Source organism: Dendrobates tinctorius, unplaced genomic scaffold, assembly GCF_039654945.1.
Source record: "Dendrobates tinctorius isolate UK_male_01 unplaced genomic scaffold, ASM3965494v1 ptg000056l, whole genome shotgun sequence".
NCBI lineage: Eukaryota > Metazoa > Chordata > Amphibia > Anura > Dendrobatidae > Dendrobates > Dendrobates tinctorius.
Genome location: NW_027361724.1, coordinates 15,951,542 through 15,972,500, shown reverse-complemented (window position 1 = coordinate 15,972,500; position 20,959 = coordinate 15,951,542). Strand labels below are relative to the sequence as shown.

Here is a 20,959-nt window from a genome sequence, read left to right as displayed (position 1 = left end):
CTTGCTCTGGACCCGTCAACCTGAGACCATAGAAGTTGGATTTCTTCACTGGACTTGATTTTGAGATCACTATAATTAATCTGCAATATGTTTGTTGAAAAAAAAAAAAAAAAATTGAGGTTATAAAAAGAAAATACATGTACATCGTGGAAAACTAGAATTACTTTGACTTTAATACCTGGCTCTGAACATATTCATCCAGTATTTCATTCGCCTGTTGAGGATAGACCTGGGCCAGATCTTCATTAGCTTCGGGTAGAAATGCTATTATATAATTAAAAATAAATAATTTTTTTTTTTTTACACTGGAGAAACCCACATCTATAAAAGAATAATATTCAACTCAATTAGTGCTACAGCGATTATTAACACTGCATTGCCAAACCCTCCATCTTCGGCTATGGTCAGATGGGTCGCTAAATTTATTGGTTCAGTCGCAGCCGTATATTGCCAAAATAACTGGCTGCAGGTACCTATCTGCATTGTAAACGGGTGCAGGTGCAACCAGCTGTTTACATGCACTAGTTTGGTACATAAATCAGACCACAAGAGCACATGCTGCAATTTTGTTTTTTCACGTGGAATTGAGGTCCTTGTGTATGCAATCACGAGCAGAGATCTTAATCTGCACATGTACAGCCTCTGGCGGCCATTTTTTCCTGAGGCCCACCACCAGGAGAGGAATGTGTAGAGCGGGGACTCCGCTGCTGCCTGCACTGCCATCCTCATGAAGCCCACTGCCAAGACAACCCCTCCTCCCAGCCCAGGGCTCGCAGCATTAACCCACTCCTGCCGACGCCGGCTTCCGGCAGTGGCGACTGCCTCCTGGGACCCACCTCCACCACTGCTGCCAATTCGGACTATAAAGCAAAACCCCTTTTGACAGCATTTCCCCCTCCATAATCCTCCTCAAAATTTGGGGTGCACCTTATAGATAGTAAAATATGGTAGATGCCACATTTTCCTATTCCATTTAATGGAGATTTCAAATATTGAACCTGTACTGATCCAATATTTATTACTTATCCAGAGTTATTAGCGGAGACACTCCTTTATACAGAAACGGACCTGGATTCTATGTAACTGGTGACATCAAAGAGCTAGGAGTATATAGTGTGTAAGAAATGCTAAGTGCAGCGATCAGAGCTCTGGTCATAGCTAATACTTTACCCTTATGTTGCTGGTGACTGGACTCGCTCAGGTCACTAGCCTCCATCTGCTTCCCTTGCTGATCCTGTAGCCCTTGTACATAGTGTTCCTCCATCAGCTCAGAGAAATCTTCTTGAGGATTCAGATTTCCTACGTGGTATAATTGTTCGCTATGCTGTTTGCATTGCTCCAATACAATATTTTCTTTTGCATGAATCTCCTCGATCAGACAAATACCATTTTTAAGCAGCTCTTGGTGTGTACTTGAGTCTTGGGGGGCAGTCTCCTGCAGAGGTTTGCTACTTTGCATCTGCTGGAAATATTGGTTAGCTTGTTTCTTCCAATCTGGATTCTCTTGCATATAAAGATCATTCATTTTCTGGATCTCGACGAGATGCTGCTGTTGTAACTCTAGTATTTGCTTTGCACATTCTTCTTGAATTTGTTCTAACTGCTTGGCATGTTCTTCTTGTTTCTCTAAGGAGTTCTGTAATAGTTCCTCTCCGATACGTTTCAACTCTTGCGAATGCTGATTGACCAGGAGATCCAATTCCTGAGAATGTTGGTCTCGCTGCTTTTCCCAATCCTCCTTTTCCAGGATATGACGTTCTTGTATTTCTTCAATTTCCTTGTCAAGTTTCTCTTGTAGTTGCTTTATGGCTTTTGAATGTTCATCCTGAAGCTGTACAGTTTCTTTGTTCAATCTTTTCAAAATTTCTGACTGCTGTTCAGTCTTCTTCTCCCACTCATTTTTCTCCTGGAGATGGTTATTCTCAAGATTTTCACATTGCATTTGAAGCTGCAACATTTTCTTTGCAAGTTCTTCTAGCTGCCTTCCCCACTCTTGTTTTTCCAGGGCAAGAAGATCCTGAAGTTCAGTTATTTCCTTGGAATGACTATCCTGTAAGTGCAGTATCTCATCGGAGTGTTTCTGCTGAAGCTGATCAGTCTGATGTGAATGTAGCTCGGTCATCCGTGACAGCTCCTGCTTTATTTGTTCAAGCTCCTGGAAAGGTTTGTTTTCTTGACTTTCACTACAATGATCATGATCCAGGGTTTCTAAATCCTTATGATCTCGTAATTTTGATTCTTCCACTGCACGTCTCTCAGAAAGAGACTCAATTTGTCTTGCGAGTTCTTCATTTTGCTTCAATGCAGTTGAAAGCTCATTCTGCACCTGTTCAATCTCTTCCAACTGTTTAGAGTTCGTTTCTTTCATTTCTGTCCTCCCTTTAGCATTTTGTTCTTCCAAATTTAACACCTCCTTTCCACACAGATCACTTCCCTCCAAAGAAACTTTGAGTTGTTGGGAAAGTTCATCTTGCTTTACTTCCCACCGGTTTCTTTCCTCTAGATGCAAATTTAGCATTTCTTCTTTCTCCAGAATATGTAGTTCCTGTAAGCTTGACAACTTAACTAAACTTTCTTCTTCCATTAATCGAAGTTCTTCTGACTTTCTCTCAAATTCCACTCTCTGCTCCTCGCACATCTTCTGCATAGACTCAAGCTCTTTTTTGTATCTTTCTTCCAATTCTAAGTCTTCTGTTGCGTGATTTTCCTTTAGAAGCTCAATCTCTTTCAAGTGTTCCTGACGTGAGATTTCCTTTGAAAGCTCCTCTCGTAAACTCTCGAGTGCCTGTCTATGCACTTCACGCAAATGCTCCACTTCAAACTGATTCTTGCTCTGAAGGATCGCTAGGTCTTGTGACCACTTGTTGTTCAGCTGATCACGAAGCTGGAGCAAGGCATTCTCCTTCTCTTTCAGTAGGTTCGACTGACTTAGTTCAAGGTGTGCGGTGTGCAGGTTGTTCAGACTTAGACGCATGGCCTCCATTTCTACATTATGTGCTGACTGCAAAGAGAGAATACTAAATAAATTAAAAAAAAAAAAAAAACACCACACACACAACACCACTACCATAGGTGAGCGGATCAAGCGAAGATCACACCCCGCTAGAACAAACCTCACTTGACACAAATGAAGTCTAGGTTCCCTGCTAATACTTTTTAGTGATAATATAGCCAGGGTACCACGCTGATGGTACTTTATTTTATGACAAAAATGAGACTCAATTTGAACATAACCAGGGTCACCAAGGAAAGCCGGCTTGGTACAAAAATAGCTTAAAATGGACAGCGTTCGGACCGAAAATTAGTGTGAACTTGACCTAAAACTGCTAAATCTCCCACATCGTCACTGAGGAAGCACTTGATCAATTAGGGGACTCAATCTTTACTTTATAAGGGTTAACAAGTTAGATTTCAACACAACAATATGAAAAACAATATATAATAAAACCTCCTATCTAATGTCCAGCAGTAGCAAACCTGGGTCTGTGCCATCTCTATGCTATGCGCCTTCTCTAGCTGTTGCTCAAGTTCCTCCAATTTCTGTTTCTCCGTTTTCAGGTCAGAACAAACCTTTTGCAGATCTTCACAATTGGATTGTAGAAGGGTAATTTGGCTTTCATGAGCCTGCAGTGGACAAGGTTATTGAAGCTTTAGTTTAGCTAAACAGAAACTTGAGTGTCCTGATTACTATTCGGCAGCAATTACCTGATTCAGTGCAGCAATCTGCTCCCTCCAGCTCTCTCCAGAAACATCCATCCTTTTTTCAAATTCTGCATTCAGACGATTAACCTGAAGCGCATTGGGATGCAAAGTTTCAGTATTTACAAAAGCAAAAAAAAAATTTGCATCATATCCAGGAACAGCAAGTCTGTCCTGTGTCTGCAGCTCACGCCCTTTCAAGTTCTGACCAACATCAGACACAACCCGTGGACAGACTACAGTTAAAAGTGCTTGTCCGCTACCGAACAACCCATTTTTAAAGGGAATTGGTCATCAAGTTTTTACTACCGGTACCTTATCCGAGAGCAGAATGTTATGGGGGCGATACCCTGATTCCAGCTATGTGTCGCTTAAAGTGCTACTTGCTTCAGTTTAGATAAAATACCTATTTTATATGCTCCAGATGTAGCAGTACTCTAATGCTGAGCCCCTCGTAACCCCACTGATTGTCTATGTGTAGTATATACAGAGACCTGCCAGTGGTGTGAGTTTATACACAGCTCATGAGTATGAAAGACTACATGGCAGAAGTTTTACTTGACCGCTATTGATAAAAAAAAAAAAATTCACTATTTTAATCAATAGAAAATTATCTAACTTAAAAACAAGCAGCCCAGTAAGTGGTATCACTGGAATCAGGATCTCTGTCACTACATCTTGCCAAGCTCAAATTAGGTGGCACACCTCTTAATGAACACACTGTTTTTGAAAAGTCACGTGCACCTCACCCTAATCTTATCGGAGTAAGATTGTGGCACCGGGAACGCCGCCACTGATCGTGAATTTGATGTGAAGGGGGATTTCATGCACCCATCCCACCCACTTTTTCAGAGCTAGATGAAAGTGGTGCGAGGAAACAAAAAGTCACAATTTTAGTGCAGCTTCACGATATAAGAAAATGTTTTCAAAGGCTTTTTACTGTCACAAAAGCTTAAATGAATGGTGCCATTCCATGACTGGAGTACAATTCTGTCTCTGGCACATCCAGGAAACTCTGCATCAAGATTGGTGTACAGAACGCCAGCTTTCATGATTGGCTGCTATGTTTCTAAAATGTAGAAATGACTTCAAGAGCACATTGTAACATTCTACCTACCTCTTGTTGCAGCTTGTTTTCTAGCTGCTCCTTCTCTCGCCTTAGTAAGCTCATTTCCTCACGCAGGTTCTCCTCCCTCTGATAAAACTCGGTTTCCTTTTCTCTTATTGCGTCTTCTAGTAGCTGTTGCTCTACACCTTTGGAGTTAAGTTTATTATCAAATTCTTGACGGTCAGACTCCCGGGCAGTTTCTAAATTCTGCAAATTCTGGTCCAGGTTATGATTGCGCATCTCTAAATTTTTACACAACTCAACTGTGTTCTCCAGTTCTTTGTCTACTATGGACAGCCTATTCTCTAACTTAGATTTCTCTTCTGTAAGTAGTGATAAATATTCATCCTTCATAGATTTTTGCTCTTGGACCTCTTTCAGGAGTTGTTCTTGCTCAATTATCCGTTTTCTTAGATCATCCCTCTCAGATGTTATTTCCTCTACCATTCTCAGCTGTTCTTCAGAACACCCTTTCTTAAATACTTTTTCCATTTCTAGTTTAGTATCCACAAGCTCGGCCGTCACGTCTCTCCACTTCTGTAAAGCTTCAGCCAGAGCCTCAGAGCTCTTTTGTAACTGTTCTTCTTTGTCATGAAGCCTCTCCATTAAAGCTGAGCATTTCTGACTCAAATCTTCTACAAGCTCAGGGCTACGCTCAGCATTTTCACTAGGCTTAGTATTGCTGGAAAGATAGACAGCGAAGGACTCTGGGTCTAGAAGAGTTCCCAAGGTAAGACCACCTGCTAGGACACCAGTAATGGGCATTGGAGAAGAAAGTATATTAATATTTCCTCCCATGGTAGAGTTCATACTTTGATCCAGTATAAAGTCACTATCAAGCTCAAACTTGCTGTGTTCAATCGAGTCTTCTTGGCCATTGTCAAACATCTGGTTTGGGATCAAGTATTTGTCCAGTGAAGTCAACGCTGGTGCAGCAACTTCATCTTCTGCTTGGTCAAGCTCAACTGCCTTTGAATCCTCAAGTTCTTTTCTGGCTTTAACCTTGCTCAGGTTTTTTTTAAGGTCTTCTAACTCATGTCTAAAATGATCAACTCTAGAATCTTGACCTGTTTTCTTTACATCAAGTATCTCTTGAAAACAGTCTTCCGAGTCCTGAAGTTTCCAGGTACTGAATGACTGTTGGTTTAGGTTAGTATTATCTTCTTCAAGGCTGCGTAGCTTCATATCATACATCTGTAGGCATCTGTCATGCTGCTGTTTTATGGCTTCACTGCTTTCAGCTTTTAATCTCAAATTATTTTTAAGATCACGAAGCTCTTGGTTCAGATGGTCTCTCTCATGTTTCTCTTGAGCTACGTTCTGTTCTGCTTGTTGCAATTTCAGAGCAAGATCTGTTACCATGTCATTGTGCTTTTGTTCCCAGGAAGATCTTTCCACTTCGAATGCAAGCATTTGTTCTTTAATCTTTGTGCGTAAACTTTCCCGAAGAGTTTCTGATTCTGCAAGTCTTTCTTTTAACTCAACAATAAGAGTAGCTAGAGTTGCTGTGTCCATTTCATTGGCTTTAAGTGTGGAATCTCCACCACCTCCAAGGTCACTTCCAATACTGGTCAATAAGGATTCTGTTTGAATGGAAATCTCTTGTTTAGGCTGCGTCATTTCCGGATTTCTGCTGAAAAGTTCTTGTTGCAAGATGGACACAGAATTTTCAGACTTTTCCAGCTTTTCTTGCAAGAACTCAAGTCTTGACTGTTGCTCCTTCATCAAAAGATCACGTTTTTCCATTTGATTCTCATTTTCTTTAGTTTTCTGGAAGAAAAGAAAATGGTCATTAAATGACATGTGAAGGGTCACTGCCTGCAAATGTGATATTAATGACACAGTGGCAGTTTTTGCCTGACTAAAGAAGAACTTTTACCATCCGAGAGTGTTCCAACTCCATTTCCAGTTCTTGGGCCTGTTGGTCTAATTGGCTCATGCGCTCTGCCTGGCTCATGAAGCTTCTCCGGAGTAGAGACAACTGTAGCTCGGCTTCATATAGCTCCGTTTTTCCTGGACCTTCTCCTTTTAAAACTTTACTTGCCTTAAAAGAAAAAAAAAAAAAAAAAAAAAGAAACTATCATATGACAACATATTAGCAAGCATTAGTTACGTTACATACACAAAGCAAAACCATCACGTTTCAGGTCAACTACATTTTTTTTTTCTCTTGAAGGTTCTAGGGACATTTTCTACAGTTTGTAGAATTTTTGATCAAAGAAACAGTTTTTGTATTAAAACTGAAAAACATTAGTGAAGCACATTGGACATCATGCCTACTTAAAAGTGAATCTGTTACCTCATTTTTGGGCTGAGATGCGGCCACCGACATTAGAGGCTTATCTACAGCATTCTGTAATGCTGTAGATAAGCCCCCGATGTAATCTGAAAGAAAAGCGAGTTAGATTATACTCACCCGGGGGTCCGGTCTGATGGGTGTCACGGTCCGGAGCCTCCCATCTTCTAGCAATGATGTCCTCCTCCTTAGTTCTGCCGCGGCTCCTGCGCAGGCGTACTTTATCTGCCCTATTCAGGGCAGAGCAGAGTACTGCAAGGCACAGGGAAAGGTCAGAGAGGTCCCGCGTCTGCGCACTGCAGTACATTACTCTGCCCTCAACAGGGCAGGTAAAGTACGCCTGCGCAGGAGCCACGGAAGTAGTAAGAAGTAGGATGTCATCTCTAGAAGACGGGAGACGCCAGACAGGACCACGACACCCACCGCATTGGACCATGCCCCCAGGTGAGTATAATCCATCTCATTTTTCTTATATTTCAGGTTACATTGGGGCTTATCTACAGCACTACAGAATGCTGTAGATAAGCCCCAGATAGCGGTGGCCGCAGCTCATAGGCCAAAAATGAGATGACAGATTCCCTTTAAAGGGACCATCACCAGAAAAAAAAAATGCCATTAACCTGTTGACCCCAGTTTAGTCTGCTGCTTATAGCATTATTAACCTGTTGTTCGGCACACACACTTAGCCGAACTCTGCCACTAGAAAACAAACTTTATTTTCCCCAACAGCGTTCTGGTTTCAGTCACGTTGGTGGTGCTGGTGCAGGTTCCATCACCGCCCTGAACCTGTGCTGGCGCCACCACCGTGACTGAAACCGAAACGCTGTCGGGGGGAATAAAGTTAATTTTCTCGTGGCAGAGTTCGGCTAAGTGTGGGTGCCGAGCAGGTTAATAATGCTATTAGCTGCAGATTAACACCATATCTGCAGGTTAATAGAGCTTATTTTCAGGTGACACGTTCCCTTTAAAGAGCAATTGGTAAAGTTGCAATGAGGCTGCGGCTCACATCTAGAAGAGCGCAGTGATGGGCGCTTCTAAGTTATATCCAGTTAGAAAACTGCATTTTAAAGAGTCAGAGCTGCAAGTGTCTGTGCACCTCTACTCTGATCAAGCATGGCTCGTCAACTGCTAAATTACTTAACGCACCACTTCCATAATGCGTTGGTGCTGAAAGTTTGCAAGATGCTTGTGGAGGGCAAAGCCGCAGATAGCAGACATTTACAACGCCTGTAGTTCTTTGGAAACAGACAGGCAGAAGACGTGTAATTGTTGCAATACTCACGTTTTGCAGATGACTTTGAATGGCGTGAATCCTACTGGACAGGCTTAGAGTCTCGAGTTCTACTTCCTTCCCACTCAGAGCTTTTTGCTCGTTACTGGATTGAGTTATGCTTTCTTCCCAATCACTAACAGTCATTTGCTTTGGCTATAAAAATAATAATAATAATAATAATAATAATAATAATAATAATAATAATAATAATAATAATAATAATAATAATAATAATAATAATAATAATAATAATAAAAACGACAACTATAATAAGTGCCAAAAACTGCTAATCCTGAGCAAAATAAATTGAATAGTCAAACGATTTACCCTCCCCTGGTCCTGTACTGTGTCTCAGTTGCTGCCCTAAGGCGCAGGAACGGAGCCCGTTCTGTACCTGGTAAGACGCCCACTGTGTAACACAGCTGGCATCTGCCTACACCTACCAACGACTGGTGCAACCAATCTGCCAAAAGTATTTAAATTGGCGGGTCGAAGACTACCTCACATGGCTCCCCCTAATACACCCCTGTGAAGCAACTACAAGGTGCCAAATCGGATGTCGTGGCAGTCAGTGGCCTGTTAAACCCCCACAAATGCTGCAGTTGTGGTCCTGTGGATAGGCTTCATAGGAGAATTTTTTTTTTTTAATATATATATCTCTCTCTATCTATATCGCAATATTACAGTATTAGCTCATATAAAAACAAAGACAAAAAAAATAAGAATACAATTTTAGGCACACTAAAAACACCTACAAAAAAAAAAAAAGTTGTTTTTTTGCTCTTTTTTGGCCAGGCGATTTTTTACAGCATAATGAATGCTGGACAACACAAAACAAGGTGGAAATGTGTTTTTCTACTGTGATACTCAAGTACGGTAAAAGGAATAGTGTTATTCAACACTACAACCTGTCCCACAACAAACTACAGTGCCTACAAGTAGTATTCAACCCCCTGCAGATTTAGCAGGTTTGATAAGATGCAAATAAGTTAGAGCCTTCAAACTTCACACAAGAGCAGGATTTATTAACAGATGCATAAATCTTACAAACCAAAAAGTTATGCTGCTCAGTTAAATTTTAATACATTTTAAACATAAAAGTGTGGGTCAATTATTATTCAACCCCTAGGTTTAATATTTTGTGGAATAACCCTTGTTTGCAATTACAGCTAATAATCGTCTTTTATAAAACCTGATCAGGCCGGCACAGGTCTCTGGAGTTATCTTGGCCCACTCCTCCATGCAGATCTTCTCCAAGTTATCTAGGTTCTTTGGGTGTCTCATGTGGACTTTAATCTTGAGCTCCATCCACAAGTTTTCAATTGGGTTAAGGTCAGGAGACTGACTAGGCCACTCCAACACCTTGATTTTTTCCCTCTTGAACCAGGCCTTTGTTTTCTTGGCTGTGTGCTTTGGGTCGTTGTCTTGTTGGAAGATGAAATGATGACCCATCTTAAGATCCTTGATGGAGGAGCGGAGGTTCTTGGCCAAAATCTCCAGGTAGGCCGTGCTATCCATCTTCCCATGGATGCGGACCAGATGGCCAGGCCCCTTGGCTGAGAAACAGCCCCACAGCATGATGCTGCCACAACCATGCTTGACTGTAGGGATGGTATTCTTGGGGTCGTATGCAGTGCCATCCAGTCTCCAAATGTTACGTGTGTGGTTGGCACCAAAGATCTCGATCTCATCAGACCAGAGAACCTTGAACCAGTCTGTCTCAGAGTCCTCCAAGTGATCATGAGCAAACTGTAGACGAGCCTTGACATGACGCTTTGAAAGTAAAGGTACCTTACGGGCTCGTCTGGAACGGAGACCATTGCGGTGGAGTACGTTACTTATGGTGTTGACTGAAACCAATGTCCCCACTGCCATGAGATCTTCCCGGAGCTCCTTCCTTGTTGTCCTTGGGTTAGCCTTGAATCTTCGGACAAGCCTGGCCTCGGCACGGGAGGAAACTTTCAAAGGCTGTCCAGGCCGTGGAAGGCTAACAGTAGTTCCATAAGCCTTCCACTTCCGGATGATGCTCCCAACAGTGGAAACAGGTAGGCCCAACTCCTTGGAAAGGGTTTTGTACCCCTTGCCAGCCTTGTGACCCTCCACGATCTTGTCTCTGATGGCCTTGGAATGCTCCTTTGTCTTTCCCATGTTGACCATGTATGAGTGCTGTTCACAAGTTTGGGGAGGGTCTTAAATAGTCAGAAAAGGCTGGAAAAAGAGATAATTAATCCAAACATGTGAAGCTCATTGTTCTTTGTGCCTGAAATACTTCTTAATACTTTAGGGGAACCAAACAGAATTCTGGTGGTTTGAGGGGTTGAATAATAAATGACCCTCTGAATAAACTTTTCACAATTTAAAAAAAATTAAACAAAGAAATAACATTCTTTTTTGCTGCAGTACATTTCACACTTCCAGGCTGATCTACAGTCCAAATGTCACAATGCCAAGTTAATTCCGAAATGTGTAAACCTGCTAAATCTGCAGGGGGGGTTGAATACTACTTGTAGGCACTGTAAGCCTTATATTGTCGTGGTAGAAGTTTTTCAGCATTGAATGTAAAATTACTACAGTAAAAAGCATTTGTATAGAGTCAGCAAGATGCCGTGGCAAAACTCACTGATCTCCATTACCTGAATCTCTCCCACTTAGAAAAGGAGCTGTTCAAGTAATAGAAAGTTGGCACTGCTCAAGTAAAGCGGCCCATACTTTTGATTCTACTAGGCAACTGTAGGAAACCTACAAAAAAAAAAAAAAAGTGTCATCCCTCAAAAAAAAAAAAATTTATTTTTTTTTTATTTTTTTTTTTTTTTTAAACAAACCACAACTTTTGCAGTCACTTAATCTACTGGAAAAAAGAAAAAAAAAAAATTGTTCAGGGACGACTTTTTGTACGGTATATATTTACCCCCTTCCCTAGGTATTGCAATGTTTTAATATTCCTCCTTTCCCCAATTTGCTGGAGTGGTGATTAAATGCCCATCTCATGCTCCTTTAGAAGCCGCTTTCAACTGGTGCTCAGCAAGATCTGTACAATGTGCTCAGAATACAACTTTCTCTGCCTGGGCCTCTTCTCCTGATCATGTAACTCCAACAGATGAAGAACTGTAAGGATCTTGCTGAGCAGCAGTTGAAAACAGCTTTTAAGGGAACATGAACTGGGCACTGAAGAACTACTGCAGCAAAGTAATAAAAATAATCAAAGTGTCTAACAGTTGGTAAACAACAAAGTAAAAAAGAGGCACATATCAGATAAAAAAAAAAATAGAATAACCATAATAAGACTAATAGATGGACAAAGGTATGCCAAAACGCACGTTTGGGTGGGCGTATATCAGACAAGCTGCTCTATATACATCAGATCAGTTCATATGCCATGACTTTTTTCTGCTGGTAACCCATGTATGGGTGCAATCCGCTTACATGCAGTGCACTTCACTATCCGCAATTATATTTATGTACATAAACACATACATACAGCTGTGGCAAAAATTAAGAGATCACTGCGTTTGTCCGATTTCTCTTTATAGGTAAATTTGAGTAAAATGTAAATTGCTCTTTTATTCTATAAACTACTGACATGCCTTTGAATTTCCAAGCAATAAATTTTATATTTATTTTCAGAAAATAAGAAATGGTCAAAAGCACAAAAAAAAAAAAAAAAAAAAAAAAAAAAACACACCACAGTCCTCAGAGTTGGGGAACATTGCCTGAGCAGAAGGAATCAACTGTTTATCCAGAATAACCTTGTGAGCGGCTCGATTTCATATGTCCTTCGCAAAGATTAACCTGCCCAATTCCAGCCTTGCTGAAGCATCCCCAGATCATCACCGATCCTCCACTAAGTTTCACAGTGAGTGCAAGACACTGTGCCTTGTACGCCTCTCCAGGTCTCCGTCTAACCATTAGACGACCAGGTGTTGGGCAAAGCTGAAAATTAGACTCCTCAGAGAAGACTACCTTACTAAAGTCCTCTATGGTCTAATCCTTATGGTCCTCGGCAAACTTCAGCCTGGCTCTCCTTTGCTTCTTATTGATGAAAGAATATTTTTCTAGCTTTACATGACTTGAGCCCTGTCTCTAGGAGCCTGTTAAACTGTTCTTGCTGTGCACTTCACCCCAGCTGCCATTCCTTATGTAGGTAACTTGATGTCATCCTGCAGCTGCTGAGTGACATTCGAATAAGATGACTGTCATCCCGTTCAGTGGAGAGTCGTTTTCGCCCTCTGTCGGCATGTAGCTTTGTTGTCCCCAATGTCTGCGGCTTGACCTTGTTGTAATGGACTTCAGTCTTAAAAATTTTAAGGATGCCTCGAGGTAACATGACACTCACTGTATCCCTGTGCTAGTAAAGCCAGAATTGAGCCCTTTTCCCTCACTCAAAACTTTTTTCAACTTCTTCGGCATGGTTAAGTTATTTTTTCATTCCTATTACTTTTGAGATATTACTAGCACTTGTTTTGCCATCCAGCTTGTCCTATTGTAAGAGGATTGTGAAGACCACAGCAGAGGTTTTTTAATACTTTCCTTTATTAAATAAGATTTGGTTAAGGTGATCACCTAATCAGAAGCACATTAAGTAGAATGAGGTATACTCTGGCTGGAATTCAACTGACACTGGAACGGAATTCCTGTCAGACATGTAGAGAAACTGATTTTTATAAAACGCTGCAGTCGTCTCTATTTTTGTCAGAGCTGTACAAAGAATCTACAAGATGCAATGTGCATACAGTGCCTTGCAAAGTATTCGGCCCCCTGGAACTTTTCAACCTTTTCCCCACATATCATGCTTCAAACATAAAGATAACAAATGGTGAAGAAACAAATGAAACACAATTGTGAAGTTGAACAAAATTAATTGGCCATTTTACATTTTAAATTTTTGATGCAATTCAAAAACTGAACAGTGGGGCAGCAAACTCACTTCAGAAGTTCATTGTGGATTTCTGAATGATCGAATGTTGTCCTAAATGACCAATGATGATAAATATAATCCATCTGTGTGTAATCAAGTCTCCGTATAAATGCACCTGCTCTGTGATAGTCTCAGGGTTCTGTTTTAAGCACACAGAGCATGATGAAGACCAAGGAGCACAACAGGCAGGTCTGTGATACTGTTGCAGAGAAGTTTAAAGCCGGATTTAAATACAAAATGATTTCCAAAACTTTAAACATCCCAAGGAGCACTGTGCAAGCGATCATATTGAAATGGAAGGAGTATCATACCACTGCAAATCTACCAAGACCCGGCCGTCCCTCTAAACTGTCATCTCAAACAAGGAGAAGACTGATCATAGATGCAGCCAAGAGACCCATGATCACTCTGGATGAACTATAGAGATCTACAGCTGAGGTGGGACAGTCTGTCCATAGGACAATAATCAGTCGTACACTGCACAAATCTGGCCTTTATGGAAGAGTGGCAAAAAGAAAGCCATTTCTCAAAGATATCCATAAAAAGTGTCATTTAACGTTTGCAACAAGCCACCTGGGAGACACACCAAACATGTGGAAGAAGGTGCTCTGGTCAGATGTAACAAAAAAAAAAAAAAAAAAACGAACTTTTTGGCAACAATGCCAAACGATATGTTTGGCATAAAGGCAACAGCTCATCACCCTGAACATACCATCCCCACTGTCAAACATGGTGGTGACAGCATCATGGTTTGGGTCTGCTTTTCTTCAGCAGGCACAGGGAAGATGGTTAAAATTGATGGGAAGTTGGAAGGGGCCAACTACAGGACCATTATTGAAGAAAACCTGTTGGAGTATGCAAAAGACCAGGGACGGAGATTTGTCTTCCAACAAGATAATGATCCCAAACAAAGCAAAATCTACAATGGAATGGTTCACAAATAAACATATCCAGGTGTTAGAATGGCCAAGTCAAAGTCCAGACCTGAATCCAATTGAGAATCTGTGGAAAGAGCTGAAAACTGCTGTTCACAAACGATCTTCATCAAACCTCACTGAGCTCGAGCTGTTTGCCAAGGAAGAATGGGCAAGAATTTCAGCCTCTTGATGTACAAAACTGATAGAGACATACCCCAAGCGACTTGCAGCTATAATCGCAGCAAAAGGTGGCGCAAAGTATTAACCCCTTCCTGACATCCGACGTACTATTCCGTCCATGGGACCCGGGCACCTATGCCCATGGACGGGATAGTACGTCTACTGCGATCAGCGGCGCCCACGTGGTGAGCGCCGCTGATCGCGGCCAGGTGTCAGCTGATTATCACAGCTGGCACCCGACACGTTAACCCCTTGCACACCACGATCAAACATGATCGCGGTGTACCGGGAGTTAAAGGGAAGCATCGGCAGGGAGGGGGCTCCCTCCGTGCTTCCCTGAGCCCCCCACGGCAGCGCAATGTGCAGCGCTGCTTCGGGGGGCTCCTTTCCTCCAGGCCCCCGAATCCAAGATGGCGACGGGGGCCTTCGGGGGCCTGGAGGAAGCCTTCTGCACTGCCTGTGACAGATCGCTGATCTGTCACAGCGATCTGTCACAGGACAGTGATGTCCCACCTGGGACTATGTAATAAAGTAAAAAAAAAAATAAAAAATAAAAAAAAGTGTAAAAATAATTGGAAAAAAAAAAAAAAAAAAAAAAATATTCCCCAATAAATTCATTTTTTGAAAATAAAAAAACCAAAACAATAAAAGTACACATATTAGGTAGCGCCGCGTCCGTAACGACCCGCCATATAAAACTGTCCCATTAGTTAACCCCTTTAGCGAACCCCTTAAAAAATAAAAAACGAAGCAAAAAATAATGATTTATTATCATACCGCCAAACAAAAAGTGTAATAACGCGCGATCAAAAAGACGCATATAAATATCCATGGTACCGCTGAAAACGTCATCTTGTCCCGCAAACAACGAGCCGCCACACAGCATCATCAGCGAAAAAATAAAAAACTTATAGCTCGCAGAATAAAGCGATGCAAAAATAATTTTTTATTTATATAAAATAGTTTTCATTGCATAAAACCGACAAAACATAAAAAAACGACCTATATGAGGTATCGCTGTAACCGTACTGACCCGAAGAATAAAACCGTTATCAATTTTACCGCACGCGGAATGGTGTAAACGCACTCCCCCAAAAGAAATTCATGAAACGCTGGTTTTTGTTCATTCTGCGTCCCAAAAATCGGAATAAAAAGCGATCAAAAAATGTCACGTGCCCGAAAATGGTACCAATAAAAACGTCAACTCGTCCCGCAAAAAATAAGACCTCACATGACTCGGTGGGTCAAAATACGGAAAAATTATAGCTCTCAATATGTGGTGATGCAAAAACTATTTTTACAATAAAAAGCGTCTTTTAGCGTGCGACAGCCGCCAAACATAAAAACCGCCATAAATAGTAAATCAAACCCCCCCGTTATCACCCCCTTAGTTAGGGAAAAATAATAAAATTAAAAAAAAGGTATTTATTTCCAGGCTTGGGTTAGGGCTAGGGCTGAGATTAGTGTTAGGGGTGTGTTGGGGTTAGAATTGGGGGTTTCCACTGTTTGGGCACATCAGGGGCTCTCCAAATGCAACATGGCGTCTGATCTCAATTCCAGCCAATTCTGAGTTGAAAAAGTCATATGGTGCTCCTTCCCTTCCAAGCTCTGCCATGCGCCCAAACAGTGTTTTACCCCCACATGTAGGGTATCAGCCTACTCAGGACAAACTGCAAAACAATTTTTGGGGTCCAATTTCTCCTGTTACCCTTAGGAAAATAAAAAATTGGGGGCAAAAATATCATTTTTGTGGAAAAAAATGATTTTTTTATTTTCACGTCCGGGCGTTATAAACTTCTGTGAAGCACTTGGGGGTTCAAAGTGCTCACCACACATCTAGATAAGTTCCTTGGGGGGGTCTAGTTTCCAAAATGGTGTCATTTGTGGGGGGTTTCCACTGTTTAGGTACATCAGGGGTTTTCCAATCGCGACATGGTGTCCGATCTCAATTCCAGCCAAAAACGTCAAATGGCGCTGCTTCCCTTCCGAGCTCTGCCATGCGCCCAAATAGTGGTTTACCCCCACATGTGGGGTATCAGCGTACTCAGGACAAATTGCACAATAACTTTTAGGGTGCTGTTACCCTTGGAAAAATAAGAATTGAGGATGAAAAGATCATTTTTGTGGAAAAAATATGATTTTTTAATTGTACCGCTGTACGTTATAAACTTCTGTAAAGCCCTTGTGGGTTCAAAGTTCTCACCACATATCTAGATAAGTTCCTTGGGGGGTCTAGTTTCCAAAATGGGGTCACTTGTAGGGGGTTTCCACTGTTTAGGTACATCAGGGACTCTCCAAACGTGACATGACGTCCGATCTGAATTCCAGCCAATTTTGCATTGAAAAAGTCAAACGGCGCTCCTTCCATTCTGAGCTCTGCCATGCGCCGAAACAGTCGCTCCCCCCCCACAAATCAGGTATCAGCGTACTCAGGACAAATTGCACAATAACTTTTGCAGTCTAATTTCTCCTGTTACCCTTGGTAAAATAAAAAAAATTGAACCTGAAGTATTTTTTTGTGAAAAAAAAAGTTAGATGTTCATTTTTTTTTTAAATATTCAAAAAAATTCCTGTGACGCACCTAAAGGATTAATAAACTTCTTGAATGTGGTTTTGAGCACCTTAAGGGGTGCAGTTTTTAGAATGGTGTCACTTTTGGGTATTTTCTATCATATAGACCCCTCAAAGTGGCTTCAAATGTGATGTGGTCCTAAAAATAAAATGGTGTTGTAAAAATGAGAAATCGCTGGTCAACTTTTAACCCTTATAACTTCCTAACAAAAAAAAAATTTTGGTTCCAAAATTGTGCTGATGTAAAGTAAACATGTGGGAAATGTTAGTTATCAAGTTTTTTGTGTGCCGTATCTCTGTGATTTAAGGGCATAAAAATTCAAAGTTGGAAAATTGCGAAATTTTCAAAATGTACAATAGTACAATATGTCACGAGAAAACAATGTCAGAATCACCGGGATCCATAGAAGCGTTCCAGAGTTATGACCTCATAAAAGGTACAGTGGTCAGAATTGTAAAAATTGGCCCGGTCATGAATGTGCAAACCACCCTTGGGGGTGAAGGGGTTATGTTAATGGGGCCGATTAATATTGCATGCCCCACTTTTCAGTTTTTGAATTTCCACAAAAATTTAAAAAATAACCAATAAATTTCATTCAACTTCACACTTGTGTCCCACTTGTTGTTGATTCTTCACCAAAAATTTACATTTGGTATCTTTATGTTTGAAGCATGATATGTGGGAAAAGTTTGAAAAGTTCCAGGGAGCCGAATACTTTCGCAAGGCACTGTAAATATAATTGCTGATATCAAAGGGCAGTAATGCAATGAATTTAACTAGAATATGCTCATATGTGGGTTACCAGCAGAGAACAAGGCATTGGGTATAACACAATGAAATACATACTAGTGCAAAGAAATATGTTCCAAAAAGAAAAAAATCTATATAAAACACATATGTTCTTATATGCACCAGCCAGCAGCCACAGAAGATTTGAACTACAAAAATGATGGACATAACTTCTATTTACTTCTAAGGCCTCTTTCACACTTCCGTTTTTTACCATCAGTCAAAATCCGCTAGTTTTTGTAAAAAACGGATCCGCCATTTTTTTTGGTGGATCCGTTTTTTTCCCCCATTGAGTTGCATTACCGGCGGATCTTGACGGATGGCCATCCGTTGGATCTATTTTTTTTGCGGATCCGCCAAAATGTTTGCGTCCGCCGGCATGTCTGGACGGACCCTGCAACTTTTTTTGGCTGTAGGATCCGCATTTTTCAGTGCGCATGCCCAGAGAAAGGAAGTCAGCCGGGGATTTAACCCTGAAATCCTTTCTGGCGGTGGAAAAAAAAACAAAAACCCTCTCTCGGAGAACGGTTGCTTTAAAATTCTGCATTCAACGGATCCGTCAAAAAAACGGTCCGGTGGCATCCGTTTGCATCAGTTACAAACGGATCCGCTTTCCGCCATTTTGGCGGATTTTAACTGACAACAAAAAACGGAAGTGTGAAAGAGGCCTTAGGAGGTTACGGAAACCATAGTGCAGTCAGCTTATTTATTTGTTTCCTGGTGCCAGGACAAACACAGATAAATATCACAACAGCCACTAATTTACTTTGTTTCTCTTACTAATGCAAGGTCATATTGCAGTAAACGCCAACAGTAGTCACATTAACAATGACACCATGTGCAGAAGTGGCAGATTTATTATGGAATTTGCACTACAAGACTCATGAACGGGATTTTAAAGGAAACCGGTCATCAGTTTTGGTCGATATAAGTTACGACCATCACCTTTCAGGGCTGATATACAATATTCTATAATGCCGTTTATCGGCCCCCAACCTGACCTGGAAGAACTGAAAAATAAATTATACTCACCTGCGGGGCGGTCCAGTCCAATGGGTGTCACTTTTCTTGGTCCAGCGCCTCCCATCTTCATGCGATGTCGTCCTCCTGCGCAGGCGTACTTCTCTGTCCTGTTGAGGGATGAGCACAGTACTGCAGTGCGCAGGTGCCATAAAAGGTCAAAAAGCCCCGGCGCCTGCGCACTGACTTGCTTTACTCTGCTCTCAACAGGACAGAGAAATACACCTGCGCAGGAGCGCGATGCCGGTGAGGCTGTGGATGATGCAGGGACGCGTCAGCCACACAAAGCAAGAAGGAGGACGACGATATCGCATTAATATGGGAGGCGCCGGACCAAGAAGAGCGACACCCCTCGGGCCGGACCGCCCTGCAGGCGAGTATAATAAAAGTTATTTTTCTTCTCTTCCAGGTCTGGTTGGGGTCAGATACAGTATTCTAGAATGCTGTGTATCAGCCCTGAAAGGTGATGGCTGTATTTCATATCGGCTAAACCTGGTGACAGGCTCCCTTTAAAACTATCCACAAGTTGCCTATTCGGTTGCAGTCAGATTTACTCAGTGTAATGCCAAGAATGCAATTAGCAGTAAGTTCACATGTAACATCTATATGTCGTGGAGGCAATCGCTGTGCATTAGCCATCGCCAATATCAGGCAGCACATTAGTGAAAGTAAAAGGCCGTCGTCTAGACAGCAGAGCTCCAGGCATCTGACATGGAGAATTGCTACAGACCCCCATTCATCTAAGAGGACAGAAAAGAAAAGAATCCACAGATGGGGCTTCATGTAATGTGTCCCAGGAGTGATGGCGTATTGATGTAAAACTGGATCACCAGGGACAAAAAAAAAAAAAAAAAAAAAAAAAAAAAAATATAATAATAATAATAATAATAATAATAATAATAATAATAATAATAATAATAATAATAATAATAATAATAATAATAATAATAATAATAATAATAATAATAATAATAATAATAATAATAATAATAGGTACATACAGACAGCAAGAAGGTACATCAATGTGCACATGAATTTTTTTTTTTTTTCTTTTTCACCATACAGACCAATTGGCATGGGAAAAAAAAAACGCAGCATGCACCACTTTGAAAAATATTTGAAGTCGGGCTCACCCAGTATAAGTCGTTGGGTGCAAGAGAGATGGATGACGTACGGGTGACTAATGCATTTTTGACTGAACCATTACAGGTATTAAGATATAAAGTCAAATTACTCTTCCTATCATTTACCAAATTACTCAAGTAAAAAAAAAATAAAAAAAAACACAGAATTTAAACATCGATGGCATACAGATGCAACTGTGTTAAGGTTTATTTTGTGCATGAAAAATTAATTTTGCAAACGCTCATCTGTATTCAGCCTTAAAGCACCCCTCCAGTGTTTTTTATTGCAGCGCTGCTACTAATTGAATTTCCAGCGTGATAGTATTAGGCTATGTGCACACAGTGAGTTTTTGCAGCGTTTTTTCTGCACGGAAATGGGCCAAAACCTCTATGGAATCCTTATGCAAGCTTATTCATTCAATGACAATCCTCAAGTGTTGCGCACATGATCAGTAAATTGATGCGTATTTGGAGTGCATTTTTTTCTGCAGCATGTTAGTTCTTTTTGCGTTTCAACCCACATTGACTTGAATTGAGTCAGTCAAATTTGTAGCTAAAACGCTGGTATAGAAATGTTTGCAGATTTGCTGAGTTTTTGTTTTGGTTTTACCGGCTTCCTATGGTGTTTCCTGCGCCGTCATCTGTGTGACATTGTGAGAAAACACCGGAGCGGGTGGTTCTTACCGGCAGTAGCATTACCGCCAATTAGGCTAGTTTCACACTAGCGTTCTTGGGCGCAGCGCAGGGCCGACGCTTAGCTCCGCCGGTCAGCTCCTCCTAGGATCTAATGAGACTGCATGCGATCAGTGTACCCTATACTTAGCGTTGGGTATGCTGACCGTGCGCTGGTATGATTTTGCTGGTGCTGTGCAGTTTTGGCGCTGCGCCCAGCACACAAAAATGCAACACAGCATGTGAAGTGTGTCCTGCATGTGAAGACTTCCGCGGCATAGACCGCGCTGGAAAATACCGGCGCTTGCGCTGTAGCGATTAGATGCTTCGTCCACAGTTGGGCAAAGCATACTGCGCAAGCGCCGGGGGCCTTTACATTGCGCAAGTGCGGAAA

The 20,959-nt window shown here is 41.4% G+C and overlaps 1 protein-coding gene across 3 annotated transcripts in view; it reads right to left on the bottom strand.

The window, feature by feature from the left end:
- The window catches only part of PCNT (pericentrin), a 238,201-nt gene that overhangs the window by 199,119 nt on the left and 18,123 nt on the right, over nucleotides 1–20,959 (bottom strand). For all 3 annotated transcript variants that reach the window (XM_073577532.1, XM_073577533.1, XM_073577534.1), the window contains exons 3-10: nucleotides 8,386–8,529; nucleotides 6,687–6,851; nucleotides 4,817–6,577; nucleotides 3,706–3,789; nucleotides 3,478–3,624; nucleotides 1,171–3,001; nucleotides 179–264; nucleotides 1–80 (exon numbers count right to left, since the gene is read on the bottom strand). The exon at nucleotides 1–80 is cut by the window's left edge and continues 17 nt beyond it. In XM_073577532.1, the coding sequence (XP_073433633.1) occupies nucleotides 1–80; nucleotides 179–264; nucleotides 1,171–3,001; nucleotides 3,478–3,624; nucleotides 3,706–3,789; nucleotides 4,817–6,577; nucleotides 6,687–6,851; nucleotides 8,386–8,529 (4,298 nt within the window). The remainder of the gene's footprint in view (nucleotides 81–178; nucleotides 265–1,170; nucleotides 3,002–3,477; nucleotides 3,625–3,705; nucleotides 3,790–4,816; nucleotides 6,578–6,686; nucleotides 6,852–8,385; nucleotides 8,530–20,959) is intronic.